At 36.8% G+C, this 14,767-nt stretch overlaps 1 protein-coding gene across 5 annotated transcripts in view; it reads right to left on the bottom strand.

Moving 5' to 3' along the window:
• Positions 1-14,767, bottom strand: part of DNAH12 (dynein axonemal heavy chain 12) — a 203,306-nt gene that overhangs the window by 75,351 nt on the left and 113,188 nt on the right. For all 5 annotated transcript variants that reach the window (XR_007404380.1, XR_007404379.1, XM_049098394.1 and 2 more), the window contains exons 45-50: positions 13,379-13,573; positions 7,248-7,381; positions 5,675-5,837; positions 4,555-4,635; positions 3,789-3,969; positions 1,717-1,844 (exon numbers count right to left, since the gene is read on the bottom strand). Coding sequence is in view for 3 of the 5 variants with exons in the window: in XM_049098394.1 (XP_048954351.1) it covers positions 1,717-1,844; positions 3,789-3,969; positions 4,555-4,635; positions 5,675-5,837; positions 7,248-7,381; positions 13,379-13,573 (882 nt within the window). In the remaining 2 variants the exon portion in view is untranslated. The remainder of the gene's footprint in view (positions 1-1,716; positions 1,845-3,788; positions 3,970-4,554; positions 4,636-5,674; positions 5,838-7,247; positions 7,382-13,378; positions 13,574-14,767) is intronic.

Below are 14,767 nucleotides of genomic sequence, written 5' to 3'. Positions count from 1 at the left end.
ATGCTCAGTATAAAATTTTCTTCCAGAAGCTTAAGGTATATTATCCAGAGAAATAATATACTTTAAAAATAACAATTTACATCTCTTTGGAAATAAAAAGACTCTTCTTCCCAAGAACATATTAAACATTATCAAACATTTAAGATATGAACATAAACTTATATGTTAAATTCATTATAAAAATTATATATTGAAATGCAAATGATGCAGTTATTTCTCTTTAGGAAATACAAGAAAAGTAACTAGCATAAACACCATCAGAATTTCATATAAGAAAAATGTATTTTTATTATTTCCAGTTTTATTTTCCTTTACTCTTGATGCTTTCAAGCCAGAAAAGTAGTTCTATAGACTGAGTGTCCCCCAACCCCCCATCAAAATTCATATGTTGAAACCAAATCCCCAGTGTAATGGTATTTGGAGAATGGGTCAAAGGGAGGTGATTGGTCATGAATGGGATTAGTGTCCTTATAAAAGAGACTTCCCTCCCACTTCTGCCTTGTGAGGACACTGCAAAAAGAAGGCCATCTAGAAACCAGGTAGTGGGCCTTCCACCTGACACTGAATCTACTAGAGCCTTGACCTTGGAATTCCCAGCCTCCAGAACTGTGAGAAATAGTAATTTATAATAGCAGCCCAAAGGGAGTATAAGACAGGCAGCAAACATTTTTCTTATAGATGACTCCCTCACCCAACTAGGCATCCCAGGTGAGAGAAAGAAGAAAAAGAAGACCAGGTTTACACATTGCTCTGCCAGTTACAGGATAAAGCACATGGTACTTGTGCTAGCAAAAACATTAGATAACTAGCCCAACATTTTTTTTCTAATTCCAGAAGCCTGATAGGTAGATGTGTGTGTGTGTGTGTGTGTGTGTGTGTAAATGAGAATGACTTCTAAGATGAGAGCCTATTTATTTATTATCTCAGTAAAGGATAGAATGCACACACACACACATACACACACAAATTCCAATTCTCCAATTCAGGAATTCAAACCTAGGTACTATAAAAGCCTGAAAAAAAAAATAAGTCCATAAATTTAGTTTAGGATGGGTGCTATACCTTCCTTTTTAAGGAATATAGCCTTAAATAATAATCGTAATAACAACAGCTAACATTTATTGTGAACTTAACTCTTTATAAAGCTTTATATATAAGAGCTTTATATGTATTATCTTTCTACATGTATAATCTATATGCATAAAATCTATATGTATCTACCTATATGTATAATCTAATCCTCACATTGACTTTATGAAGCAGGTACTATAATAATCCTCAAGTCCCACAGAAGTTAAACATCTTGCTCAAGGTCACACTGCTAGTGGGACACATACTTTTAACAACTCTGCTATACTGCTTAACTTAGAATTTTTTGAATGCTCAGAAATAACACTTATATGGTTATATATCACATTCTTGAGAATCTTAGCTGGAAGAAGCTCACATATTTCAGTGTCCATTCCATCCCACCCTGTGATAGCAGGTAATCTGAGCAGACAGAAAAAGAAATAGAAGCAACTGGAACCACATTTTTCTGATGCTATACTGCCTTAGCTTTACTGTGGAAAACATGCATATAATGTTTTCCATAGTTTATTCTGAATCCATTCGATCTAGAAAACAATGTTTCTTCCTTGGACTGGATACTATTGACATTTAATAGACTCAGTCTGTACATTCATGAATATGATTTAAATCTTGTCTAGTTATTACCTTGCCTCCAGTTCCTGAAGGATCTGAAATTTTTTCTGGTTTTATATCTTTCATAACACAAATAGCAGCCATAACTAATTTAACACCAGATGGAGGATTTTTCATTGATTTCACAATTGTAATGTCAGCTGGCTAAATTGAAAGAAAACAGATTATCTTCAGATTAGTTTATTTTTAAATAATGAGAATTTTAAAAATAGCGTTGGAGAACAATGGAGCATCAGTTTTCATTTGAAATTATAATTGTTTTGGGCTTTGCATAATTATGAAATGATTAATAAAAGAGAATTTAAGCTTAGCACAGATTAAGACCAATGATTTTCAAACATTTGGGAGTTCAAAGATCCTTATGAGAATATAATAACAACTGAATCCTCCAGAAAATACATTTTTGCACATATATAAAAAATTTGCATATAATCACATACCAAGCCCCTATACTGAACTCAGATTAAGAATCCTAATTTAGATAGACTAATTCTATATTTGCTAATATAGTAGTTTTATTTTTAAAAAATGAAAGTAGAAGTAGATCTTAATTTAAACTTATTTTCTATAAAGGTATATATTGTTGTGACAGACCTCATAGATTCACTTACTTATTATCTACTCCAATATCTTTCTGACATCCTTTGCAATTGCTGGAAAGCTAACAACTATATATCTTAGTGCCCCATAAGTTAGAGTTGTGTGTGGTCATTGGGTTCCACCATCGGATCACTTGAATAACACCAGAATTCTGAATGAATAAATTGGGATATGGGCAGGATGTAATATATCTCATTTGCTGATATAGATTACAGTGAGTGTAGTGTGACTCTGTAGGATAGCTCTGCAGGCTTCTGACTCAGAGGATCATTCCTCTGGTAGACTATTTCCAATTTGGCTCTGTGAGTCATTCCTGGCAGCTCAGCCTAGAATCTATTTCTTCAGCTCTTCCAATAATTGTGCAATCCATTTACAAAATTCCTTAAAGAATCCTTGTCTGCTTATACAAAATAGAGTCAATTCTCTTCTCTGCAACTGAAGCTTACCTACCTCATATAATATAGTATTTGATACCAGGAAGGGTACAAGCAACAAACTCTCAATGAGAGGGGAACCTAATATCAATGATCTGAACTGGTAAGATTTGAAAGCATCAAGAATCCTCTGAGTTTCAGATGGAATGCTGAAAGTCCATGGTACATAGTGATAAATGGTTACTTAAACTAATGCTCATGGTCATTTAGAATGGAGTGCCTATTTAAAACAAGGCTTTGCCAGAATGAGTGGCTGCTATGATAAATGTCTAAGGAGAGAATGAAGAAAGACCACTGGGTAGGATGTGGCTTTTAAATGTGCCAGAGAACAAACAGGAAGAAAACAATAAGCTCAGTGTTTTAAATTCCCGGCTCACAGCACAGTGAAGGCACTAGGAAGTTTCTATAACTGCCCTAAAAGAATATATCTTATGATTAGAAGGCTGATGTATCTGAAAATCAGATAGAGTTTGCTCCCATAGGTTGTCAAATTTTGAGCTCACTGTCTTGTCAGGAATCTTACATAGATATTAGTAGGATGAGGAAAAGGGTAAAGAATGGGGTCTGAATATCCTGAACTGCCTTCTACACTGGGCCTTCCTAGTCAGCAGAAGCTGTCTCTTCTGCTCTGCTTGGTTAGATTGTTATGACTCTGTAAAAAGTCATATACAATGCAGTGTAATGCAGATAGCTGCCACCCACATCTGTATTGGAAATTATCTTTAAGTTTTTCTGTACAGGCACATCCAGAAGGCTTCAGGAAGGTAGCTAGCTGCACACTCATGCCTCCTGGTCCATGTAGAGGATCACTTTGGCCTCTTGGAGACTGTTTGTTCCATTCTCATTGGAATATCCTGATTGAAAATTATAAATAACATATGAACAGCAAAAATATAAGATAATGACATATTAGAGAGGAATGATGAAGAGGCAAGTTTCAGTTGACTGGACAAAAATGATACAACACCCTCCAGTGGAAAAGAATCATACCTTATGAACCAAGGATCTATTACTAGTTTGTTGATGAAACACATGGTAGCATACAAACACTTGCCTTGAGTGTATCCAGGGCAGACAGAGCTGCTTCCAAGGCTGGAATCGCCTCGGCTAGGTCACTCTCACACTCGTTTTTCAGAACTTGGGCTTCTTCAGCCTTGCCACTGGCTATTTCTTCATCTAATTTCACAAACTTTCTTTTTGCTTCCACTTGTGCAGATTCTATCTCAATAACCTAAAGAAAGAAAAATAAATAAAACAATTCTTCCAACATCCTACTGCTTTCTTCATCCTAGAAACAAGACAATGTTTAGAAATTAGGGAATCCAACAAATCATGTCAAAGAGCAGGAGGTCCCAGGACAAAATGAGAAATGCAAGTATATGCGACCTAACTGGATAATGGGCTTCTCATTTCCCTTCAAAATCAAAACAAATGGGGCTCCTGGGTGGCTCAGTCAGTTGGGCATCCAACTATTGATTTTGGCTCAGGTCATGGTCTTGGGGTCATGGGATTGATTCCTGTGTCAGGCTCCACACTCAGCACAGAGTCTACTTGGGATTCTCTCTCTATTCTCTCTTTATTCTCTCTCTCTCTCTCTCTCTCTCCCTCCCTCCCCCGCTCTAAATAAATAAATAAAATCTTTTAAGACAAATAAACACAACTCACATGGGACTCAGTGAGATAACCAGTTAGTAGAAAAGGGTAAGGTCCCTAAGATCTAGTAGTGGCAAAAAAATTAAGGCATATTTTCAAGGCTAATTTTACATATTTCAATTGCTTTCTGACATTAATTAAAAAAAAACTCAGGATACTCTACCTGCATCATATGTGCATTTTCAATTTTAGCTTCCTCCAATTTGGGCTGTAATTGGACAAGCTCCATTTTCATTTCTCCAACCTAAATAGACAGTTCGTCAATAAGTTTTCATAGCTACAAGAGCTGCAGAAGCTAAATGCAGAAAATTTAAAGTTAAAGGTATCATAAGGCATCACGGCCAGAAAAACCTTAACTTTTCCTTCCAGTTCTTTATGTGATAAACAAAACCATGAGGGCATGGCCAAGTATATGATAGAACAGTGAGAGAACGCAGTTATCATGGAAGAACTGCAGATAGAAAGAAGGTGGCAACTTGAGGTGCCCCTATTATACTATGTGCATGGTATACAATGCATATGGATCACTCAAACCTGGGTTGCTTATACTGAACTAATGCTAATATGTATCACTAGCACTTGACTCATTAAAAATACGCACATGCAATCTTATATTTAACCAGCTATTATGATAAAAAACAAACAAAACTAAAAGGCAACCCAGGCTTATTGTATTTTCTCCAAATTTTGAAAACTTAAGAATATAGGGGCTCCTGGGTAGCTCATTCGGTTGAGCATTCAACTCTTGATCTCAGCTCAGGTCTTAATTTCAATATTGTGAGTTCAAGCCCCATATTGGGCTTCCCACAACGACAACAACAAACAAGAATAAAACAGGATAAGGACACCTGAGTGGCTCAGTGGTTGAGTGTCTGCCCTCGGCTCAGGGTGTGATCCCAGGGTCCTGAGATCGAGTCCCACATTGGGCTCCCCATAGGAAGCCTGCTTCTCCCTCTGCCTATGTCTCTGCCTCTCTCTGTGTGTCTCTCATGAGTAAATAAATAAAATCTTTTTTAAAAAAGAATGAAACAGGATATATTTGAGTCTGTGTGGAACCTTAGTGAATTTCTCTAAAACTCACTTTACTCATCTGTAAAATGAGGATCATTAAAATGTCTACCTCCTGGAGTGGTTATGAGGAATAATTGAAGGAATGAGTATGAAGCACATAATACACAGTCCCTGGCACATAATATAATCTTGATAAATTATAACTCTTGTTATTTACGATTTCTTATATTTCCCATAATATATTACCATTTTGAGCAGCTCATCAAATTTACCTGAGACTCAGCAAAAGCTAGTTTGTCAAGCCCATTCACATATCGCTGTTTTGCTTCCATGACAGCTTGTCGCCTCTTAGTCAAAAGCTGTCGAAATGAGGCAATAAGTTCAAGATAAGAAGTAGCAGTAACATAATTATGTCGTCCTAGCTCCTGCAAGAACCTAAGACAGAAAGATAACATATCTTACTCTAAGTAAGTTGTTGCACAAAGTAAGAGGTGTATTCAGCACAGCATCAGCAAAAAACCTATAAGAATAAAGGTTAATTTTATTTAGAAGCTGCTGCATATTTGACCTTTATAACATTCTAAGAATTCTGCACATAACAACATCCTAATTTCTTGTCTACAAAATATCAGATAGCAGAAGTGTGTTTAAAAAGCACAAATCACCAAAGATGGGTATCATAGGTAAACAACAGCAAGATATAGGTCTTTTTACATGTTTCATAAACCAGGAGGATCTAATGCTATAAAGGGACCCAAGGTACTGTGAAGCTAGGGAAGTGTAGCAGGAAGGGGTATCACAGATAGGATATAGCAACTTCCATACAGTGCCCCAGTAGCAATGTTTGTTCTATGAGACTTGCCATCTTAACATTAGACCAGGGTTGGGCACTGGACACAGATGAGGCTAATCACATTTTGGAATAAATTCGGCAAAGGGAGGTGGAAAGAGCCAATCAGTCTGCCTAGACCTAAAATTGCAATAAGTAAACCTGAGAACTCAGAGGCAGACAGTTTCCTCCATATCCATTGGGAAGTAGAAAACTCAGTCTGCCAAATACCATATGATCTCATTTGTATGTGAAACCTAAAGTAATAATAATAATTCATAGAAATGAAGAACAAATTGGAGGTTCCAGAGGCAGGGGGCAGGGTGGGGAAAATTGGGTAAATGTGGTCAAAAGGTACACATTTCCAATGATGAGGTTAATAAGTTCTGGGAATGTAATGTAGCATGGTGACTATAGTTAATGATACTGTAGTGTGTATTTGAAACTTGCTAAGAGAGTAGATCTTAAAAGTTCTCATCACAAGAAAAAAATTGAGGTGATGTTAACTAAGCTTAATATAGTAATCACTTCACAATATATATATATGATATATAAAGTTATGCTGTACATCTTAAATTTATGCAATGTTATATATATCAATTATCTCTCAAACTGGAAAACGTCAAAGAAATACAAAAAAAGAAAAAGAAAGAAAATACAGTCTTCAAAGAAAGAGAAAGAAGCAGATTCCCAGAAAGAAACAGAGATGAGAAACAGAAAAAATGTTTCTGGATTTAGGATGACTTTCTAGCTCCTGTTTCCAGTCACATCTATGATCCAGCTATAATCTTTCCCTTAAGCTTTGTGAGACACCCCTGTATCTTTATAATAAATTCTCCCTTTTTCTTAAACCTAGGTCAAATAGTTTTCCAATACTTGCAAGCCTTGGTCCTAATTAAATGATCAGAAATATTTTGAAGACATAGAAATCCTTTTTGAAATCTTGAGCTTTCACAAAAAAGAGACATGTTAAAACATAAGGCATTATTGTCATTTTAAAATTTATTAATACTAACCTTTCTGATAGATCCATAATGCTAGTGTGAAAGTGTTTGCAGATTGGAACTATCTCTCGTCTTTCAAACTCAGTAAGCTCCAGCGTTTCTAGGAATTTCACAGCTACAAGTTCAAGGGCATCTTCAGGCCATGGCTAAAAATAAAGAAAAAGAAAAACTTAAGAAGTCTATGATAAGAGTCCACCTGTGAGAGAAGAATTTGGGGTTGAAGAAATTAAAACCTTAATGGGGAAAACAGAATTGGGTGGGCTGAGGTCACGAGTACATCTGCAAAAGAGCTAATAAATATTAGCTAAAACTAAAGATAAACTAAAACTAAAGATAACACAATATAAAGGAAGGGTCAATGATATTTACATATCAAGGATATACTACACGGCTTTCCTAGACTCTTCCACTTGGACATCAAATAGATACCCCAAATTTAGCATGACAATGACAAGGCTGCTAGCTGCCCACCTAATACCTACCATCTCTTTTCCCTTAGAACTCCAATTTTATTCTAGATAACAATATGCCCAGATAAATAAGACCACATTTCCTAGATTCCCTTGCAATTCACAGGAGATAAAGGCTCTTTAAACGGTCACATAGAGCTGGTGTGTGTCTTTTTTGTCCTAACTTTCTATTATTCTACCTCTGGCCTGGGACACAGATGTGAAAGTTGGAGCTCCAGCAGCCATTTTAGACCATAAGATGAATCTGAGGGTGCAAGCCACTTGCTAAAGCTAGTAATGAAAAAACCTTAGAGTCTGATGACTTTGTTAAGCCACAAAGCCCAGTCTATCTTCAGATTTTTTTCTATGAGAGAAAAAAACTTTATATGTTTAGGGTTTTTTTTTTTTAAAGATTTATTTATTTGAGACAGAGAAAAAAAAAACATGCAGAGGGTAGGGGCAGAGGGAGAGGGTGAGAGACTCTTAAGCACACTCCATGCTGAGTGCAGGGCCCAACATGAGGCTCAACCTCGGGACCCTGAGATTACGACATGAGCCAAAACCAAGAGTTGGACCCTCAACCAACCACAGCACCCAGGTGCCCCTAGTTTGGGTCTCTGTTATTAGTAGTCCATCATAATTCCTAACTGTTAAAACATCCAGAGTTGAACTTTTAAGATTCTTCTGCCCAAATTTGCTTCTTTTCCAGTCTTCCCTGTGCCAGTGAAATGGTTCCTCTGCTTTTCCTAGAATATGCCAACTATGCTCCTGCATCTGGGCCTTGGGATGCCAGAATAAGTGTCTATTCCCTCTGACTAGAACCCTCCTCACTTGGATCTCCATGTGGTTCTCCGTCACATCTCTGCACAAAGGTGAGCTTACTAGGAAGGTCTCCCCAGAGCACTCATTGTAACACACCATTCCCTCCCTCATTTCTCTTTTCCTTGTCCTAAGTTTTCTTCTTAGCACTTACCAAAACACAACATAAATTTTTTAAATTCATTTGTTCATCACCTGTCTCCCTGACCACTAATATGTAAAATCTATGAAATCAAGGACCTTTCTCATGCCATTCTCTTCAGTGCCTAAGACAGCACCTGTCCATAATTATCTAGAATATTTATTCAAGGAAATAATTTATGTTAAGTGAACAAATAATCTTTACTTGCTCATTATTTTCCAAATTTCATTTAGATTCAGCAAGATGCTTGTAATTATTTTCCTTTGTATCAGACAATATTCATTTTAATATCATTTTTTTTCAGTCTCTAGCCCTTCATCCTAGAAAAATTCAAACTTTTTGGACCAAGCACTCCAATAGTAAAGTTTAAAGCACACACTGCCAGGGTATACCTATCTACAAATATACTATATTCATGTTGTACTAACATATTTTTCAAACCTCAAAAGAGGGTTCTAACGGTGGCTCAGCAGTAGAGCATCTGCCTTTGACTCAGGGAGTGATCTCAGGGTCCTGGGATCAAGTCCCACATCAGGCTCCTGCAGAGAGCCTGCTTCTCCCTCTGCCTATGTCTCTGCCTCTCTCTCTCTCTCTCTCTGTCTCTCATGAATAAATAAAATCTTTAAAAAATAAAAAAATAAATATTACCAAGATCATCAAATTTTTGTAAAATGCCAGAATAAGTGTCATATTAACTATACATCATTGAAAACACTACAAGGTTTATCTTTCTGTTCTGGGTGATTCGTTTTTTAATTATCCTGCTAATTGTGAAGGGTTTTTTGTTTTGTTTTTAATGCGAGGCTTGAACTTAGGAGCCTGAAGTCAAGGCATGAGCTGAGATCAAGAGTCAGATACTCAACCAGTTGAACCACTCAGGTGCCCCTAATCATAAAGGTTTAATAACTATCTCTAGCAACTGAATATTTATGGCCAAAGCAACAGAAACCAGTCTTCACACAAAGGGGATGTATCATCATATATAAGTCTTTCAGAGTTGCCTAATTTATTTTTTAAAAGATTTTATTTATTTATTCATGAGAGATACAGAGAGAGAGGGGCAGAGAGAGGGGCAGAGACACAGGCAGAGGGAGAAGCACGATCCATGTAGGGAGCCTGATGTGGGACTCGTTCCTGGGTTTCCAGGATCATACCCTAGGCTGAAGGTGGCGCTAAACTGCTAAGCCACCGGGGCTGCCCAGAGTTGCCTAATTTAGAAGCTCAGCCATGTCATCAGTAATCCAGTCTTTTCCATCCTTTTGCTTTCCCATTCTCAGTATACTTTATCCTGGGGCTGGTCCCATCATGGTGGCAAGAGGACTGCTGCAGCTATGGACCTTTTATCCTCAAGCAACAAGTTTGAGAGACAGAAAAGGCACTTTTTCTACCATATAACTCTTCTTATAATGAAAAAGCTTTTCCCCAAAGCTCCCAGTAGACTTGAACTCAGGACCCATTGGTAAAAAGCAGGTCATGAATAGATTCATGCATAAGCCAATCAATAGTAAAAGGTACAAGAGCACCAATATTGAATTAGACCAAGCAGGAATCAATCCCTGTAACACATGGCTACATGGAAGGTGATTTCTCAGACCAAATCAGAGTTCTGTAGGCAAGGATAAAGTGGGTAGAGAATGGCTGTTGATAGGAAACCAATGGTCTCTCCAATGCCATGATAAGCTAATATTGCAAGGTATGATATACTCTGGGGATAAGGTTTATTGTTTAAAGTCAGTATCAATCCTTATTTTAAATAGCCTTCTTAAATTTGTTTTAACAGATATCTTGTCATATCTCATTAAGGAATCATTGCTTTTGCCTCATAGCATGGCTGACATAAGCTCAAGCTAGGTTATGCTGGTTTATGCCATTCTCTTACACCCACTTATAACTGTATTATATTTTCAATGTTCAGTTTATCACAGGGATCCCTCAGGGTACCTTACATCCTGTTTCGGACACATGGCTCTCTGACATATAAAATAGGTAAAGATGTCAATGTTAATACATATATAATATTTCATACAAAAATGAATATTCTGGGGCACTTGGGTGGCTCAGTCAGTTAAGCATTCAACTCTTGATCTCAGCTCAGGTCTTGGTCTCAGGATTATGAGTTCAAGTCCAGTTGGGCTCCACACCCCTACTTAAAAAAAAGAAAAGAATATTCCAGTAATTCCTTCCCTGATCATCTGAATTGCTTTGGTACCCCCAGTAAGTACGCACCCTACTTTGAGACTATAGATCTAGCCAAAAAGTCAGTGCCGTCTTGACCTATGTGATACATAGTGGTTTACGTTCACTTCCTGAGTTTCACAAACCCAAGTCCCAGACAATGCCATTAGCATCATTCTAACATAGATTCTATATCCCCACTGCTTCAGTGTAAAACCTTTATTCCTCTCTGTTATCAACTTAAACTCCCTTATTTATTTGCAATTCCCTGTTTCCTTTTTAAAAAAATTTTCTCTATGAATTATTTAGAATAGAAAGTCTCATGGTTATGACAAAGATATTCAGAAATAGTAAATTGTATTTATAAGATTTCACAAAAGAAAAATTTATGGTTGGACAGGTTTGTTTGGTTTTGGATTTTGGACACTTAATGGATATAATATTAGGATATGGCTTACATAAATCAAAGTTGTTTCACACAACTTTTATTCTTATGTAAACACTAAAACACCCACTAGCTGAAATATATGTGCAGCCCTCAAAAGAGAAAATTAGTTTTTCAAAAATACAATTGATAAATAGGTAAAAAAGAATAAAACATATTAGTACCAGAAATTTATTTTTATTTATTTTTTTAAAAGATTTTATTTATGAGAGACATACAGAAAGAGAGAGAGAGGCAGAGACACAGCAGAGAGAGAAGCAGTCTCTATGCAGGGAGCCTGACGTGGGACTAGATCCCCGGTCACACCCTGGGATGACGGTAGCGCTAAACTGCTAAGCCACCGGGGCTGCCCCAGAAATAAAAATAAAATAAAATAAATGAATAAAGTCTTTTTTAAAAAAGAGGTATAAAAGAAATTACTCTATAATCTACAGTCCATATTGTATTGAGCATAAAACAAATAGAAGGTACCATGAAATACTATTCTCAAGAGCATAACTGCTTCATAGTCTTACACAAGCAGTGGCAATTTGTTAAGTGAAGTGGCAACCTTCATCACTTGCTGCTGGCATGATTGAAACGGTCACTTTGCTGGTCTTTCTATCTCGTTTTGCCCTATTCCAAACCATCCATCATATAACTGCCAATGGTTTGGATTTTTCCTTTGAAATGTATTAGCTAAATATATGTTAATGCCCCCACAGTGTCTTTGGTATAAAACCAAATTCATAGGCACATTTACAAATTTACTTACAACTTAGCACCTACCCAAAGCTCCGGCTTAACTCCTGCTATCCTCATTGCCCATCTGCTACACCAAACTACCTATACCAAACTAATGTTTGGTCAAACATTATGTTGGGTGTTTCTATGAGGTGTCCTTTTGGATGTTTAATGTTTAAATCAATAGACTAAGTAAAGCAGGTTGCCTTCCCTAATGTGTATGGGCTCATAGAAGGCCTGAATAGAACAAAATTGCTGAATACTCTCACACCCCCAGGTAAGGGGAACTCCTACTGCATGACTGCCTTCAGATTGTTCTGGGTGATTCGTTTTTTAATTATCCTGCTAATTGTGAAGGGTTTTTTGTTTTGTTTTTAATGCGGGGCTTGAACTTAGGAGCCTGAAGTCAAGGCATGAGCTGAGATCAAGAGTCAGTTACTCAACCAATTGAACCACTCAGGTGCCCCTAATCATAAAGGTTTAATAACTATCTCTAGCAACTGAATATTTATGGCCAAAGCAACAGAAACCAGTCTTCACACAAAGGGGATGTATCATCATATATAAGCAGTTTCTTCCACCTTTGGACTCAGATGCAAACATTAGTTCTTCCTGGTTCAAAGCCTTCTGGCTTTCAGACTAGAATTTACACCATTAGTTTTCCTGGGTCTCCAGCTTGCTGGCTACAGATCTTCAAACTTGTTAACCTTCATAATCATGTGAGCCAATTATTTACAATAATAATATGTATAGATATAGCTATCAATATGGACAGATACAGATCTACGTATATGTATTTTTACACACATATACATGTGAGTTTGTATATACATATATAACACATTCTATATATATATATTCTATATATATAACACATTCTCTTGATCATTTTTTAAGATTATTTATTTATTTATTCATGATAGACACGGAGAGAGAGCCAGAGACATAGGCAGAGGGAGAAGCAGGCTCTTCATAGGGAGCCCGATGCAGGACTCGATCCAAGGGCAAGGGCAGACACCCAACTGCTGAGCCACCCAGGCATCCCCATTCTCTTGGTTCTTAATACACTCCTCCTTTATAGAATTAATTTTTCATACTTCAGGGATTCACTGTCCTAATAAGTAGAACTTTTGCACACCAAGATTATAGCTCTTTCATATAATTGTGAATGTTCATTTGCCAACTGCTTTTTCTATCTTCAAGTCTAGAGTATGAGTTCCTCCTGGGGATCATGCAGGCTTATCAGTCCCTGGCACCGAGACACACCTGTCATTAGAGTAGGTGGTCAAGAAACACGTGCTGAATGGATATTAACAGAGCTGGAGTAAGATTTCAGAAAAATTCTAAGAGACTTAGTTGTCACCCCCCACTGCTGCCCAAAATTACACACCTGGAACCAGTCAATGGTACAGCAATTGATGAGGGATGGGAACTGCCGCAAGCGATTTCTAAAGGCATCACCAATGGGGCTAAAGGCCACTACAACATGAAGATTATCTTTGCAGCGATTCACAAAGAAAGCAAACAGGGCCAAGGGACTGAGTTCACCGTGCTTGTTGCCAGCCTGAGCTACAGGACGAACACCCTAGGGAATAACAGAACATAAAAACCTTGTGAACAAAAATAGACAAGCTGATGATAGGATTAGTAGACCCTGGAATATTAAGAATTTTTATTCTTCTTCTTGTAAATATTCCAAAATTTTATTCATATCAGTAGAATTTCTTTGATACAGTTTGTATTTAGAAGGCTTCTTCCAACTCCATAATTCTATAATTTGAAAACAAGTATCTGCTAAGAATTTAACTTATAAAGATATTCACAGAAAGTTCACCACTATATGTGTGTGTGTATAACATATAAAATTATAATTTAACATTGCTTATAAGAGGAAAAACAAACCGCCGAAGCATCCAGTAAAAAACATAACAAAACATCCATATGTTGTGATTTTATACAACCGTTAAAGGAGGTGCATCAATGTATGTGCTATGGCAAGATCATTAGGATAAAATGAGAACAAATGTGCAAAGGTGTATATAATATGATTCTCTTTGTTAAATTAAAAAATACTTAGGCACATGTGTAAGTACATACACACCTTTTTATGGAAGCAATCACAGAAACTATTCATAATGGTGACTTTGGTGAGATGGACTTAAGGGAGAGGGTGAGAGGGAGGCTGTCACTTTTAACTTTGGACATTTTTCTTGGTTAATTTCATTTTTTTCATTTGGGGCATTTTTATGCTGTTTGAATTCTCTCACTTTATTCTTATTACATTCACATATTTTTAAAATGTTAGTACGGTTGTCTGGTAATGAGATTATGGGGGCACTTTTAACTTTGTTTATCTCTATATGAGAGAGGCATCTTACATAAGGCTGGTCATCATGGCTCTGGAACCAAACTTCTTGAATTCAAATCTCAGCTTGCAGCTTATTACCTATGTGACATTGGGAAAATTTTATTTAACCTCTCTGTAACTTAATGTCCTCATCTGTAAAATGGGGGAAAGAGTACCTACATCAGAGGGTTGTTGAAGGTTCAAATGAGTTATTACATGTGAACACAGAATAGTTCTTGTTGCATAGTTAAGTAACTATTAGCTCTTATATGCTACCTTTCTCCTTATTCAGAGCACAAAAGATTTCGTAGTCAATAAATTATCTTATAAATAGATTTAAGAAGGTTTTTAAAAAGATCTTATTTATTTATTCAAGAAAGACACAGAGAGAGGCAGAGACACAGGCAGAGGGAGAAGCAGGCTCCCTGCAGA

This window comes from Canis lupus, chromosome 20 (assembly GCF_003254725.2).
Source record: "Canis lupus dingo isolate Sandy chromosome 20, ASM325472v2, whole genome shotgun sequence".
In the NCBI taxonomy this organism is placed as follows: domain Eukaryota; kingdom Metazoa; phylum Chordata; class Mammalia; order Carnivora; family Canidae; genus Canis; species Canis lupus.
This window is presented reverse-complemented; position numbering and strand designations above follow the sequence as displayed.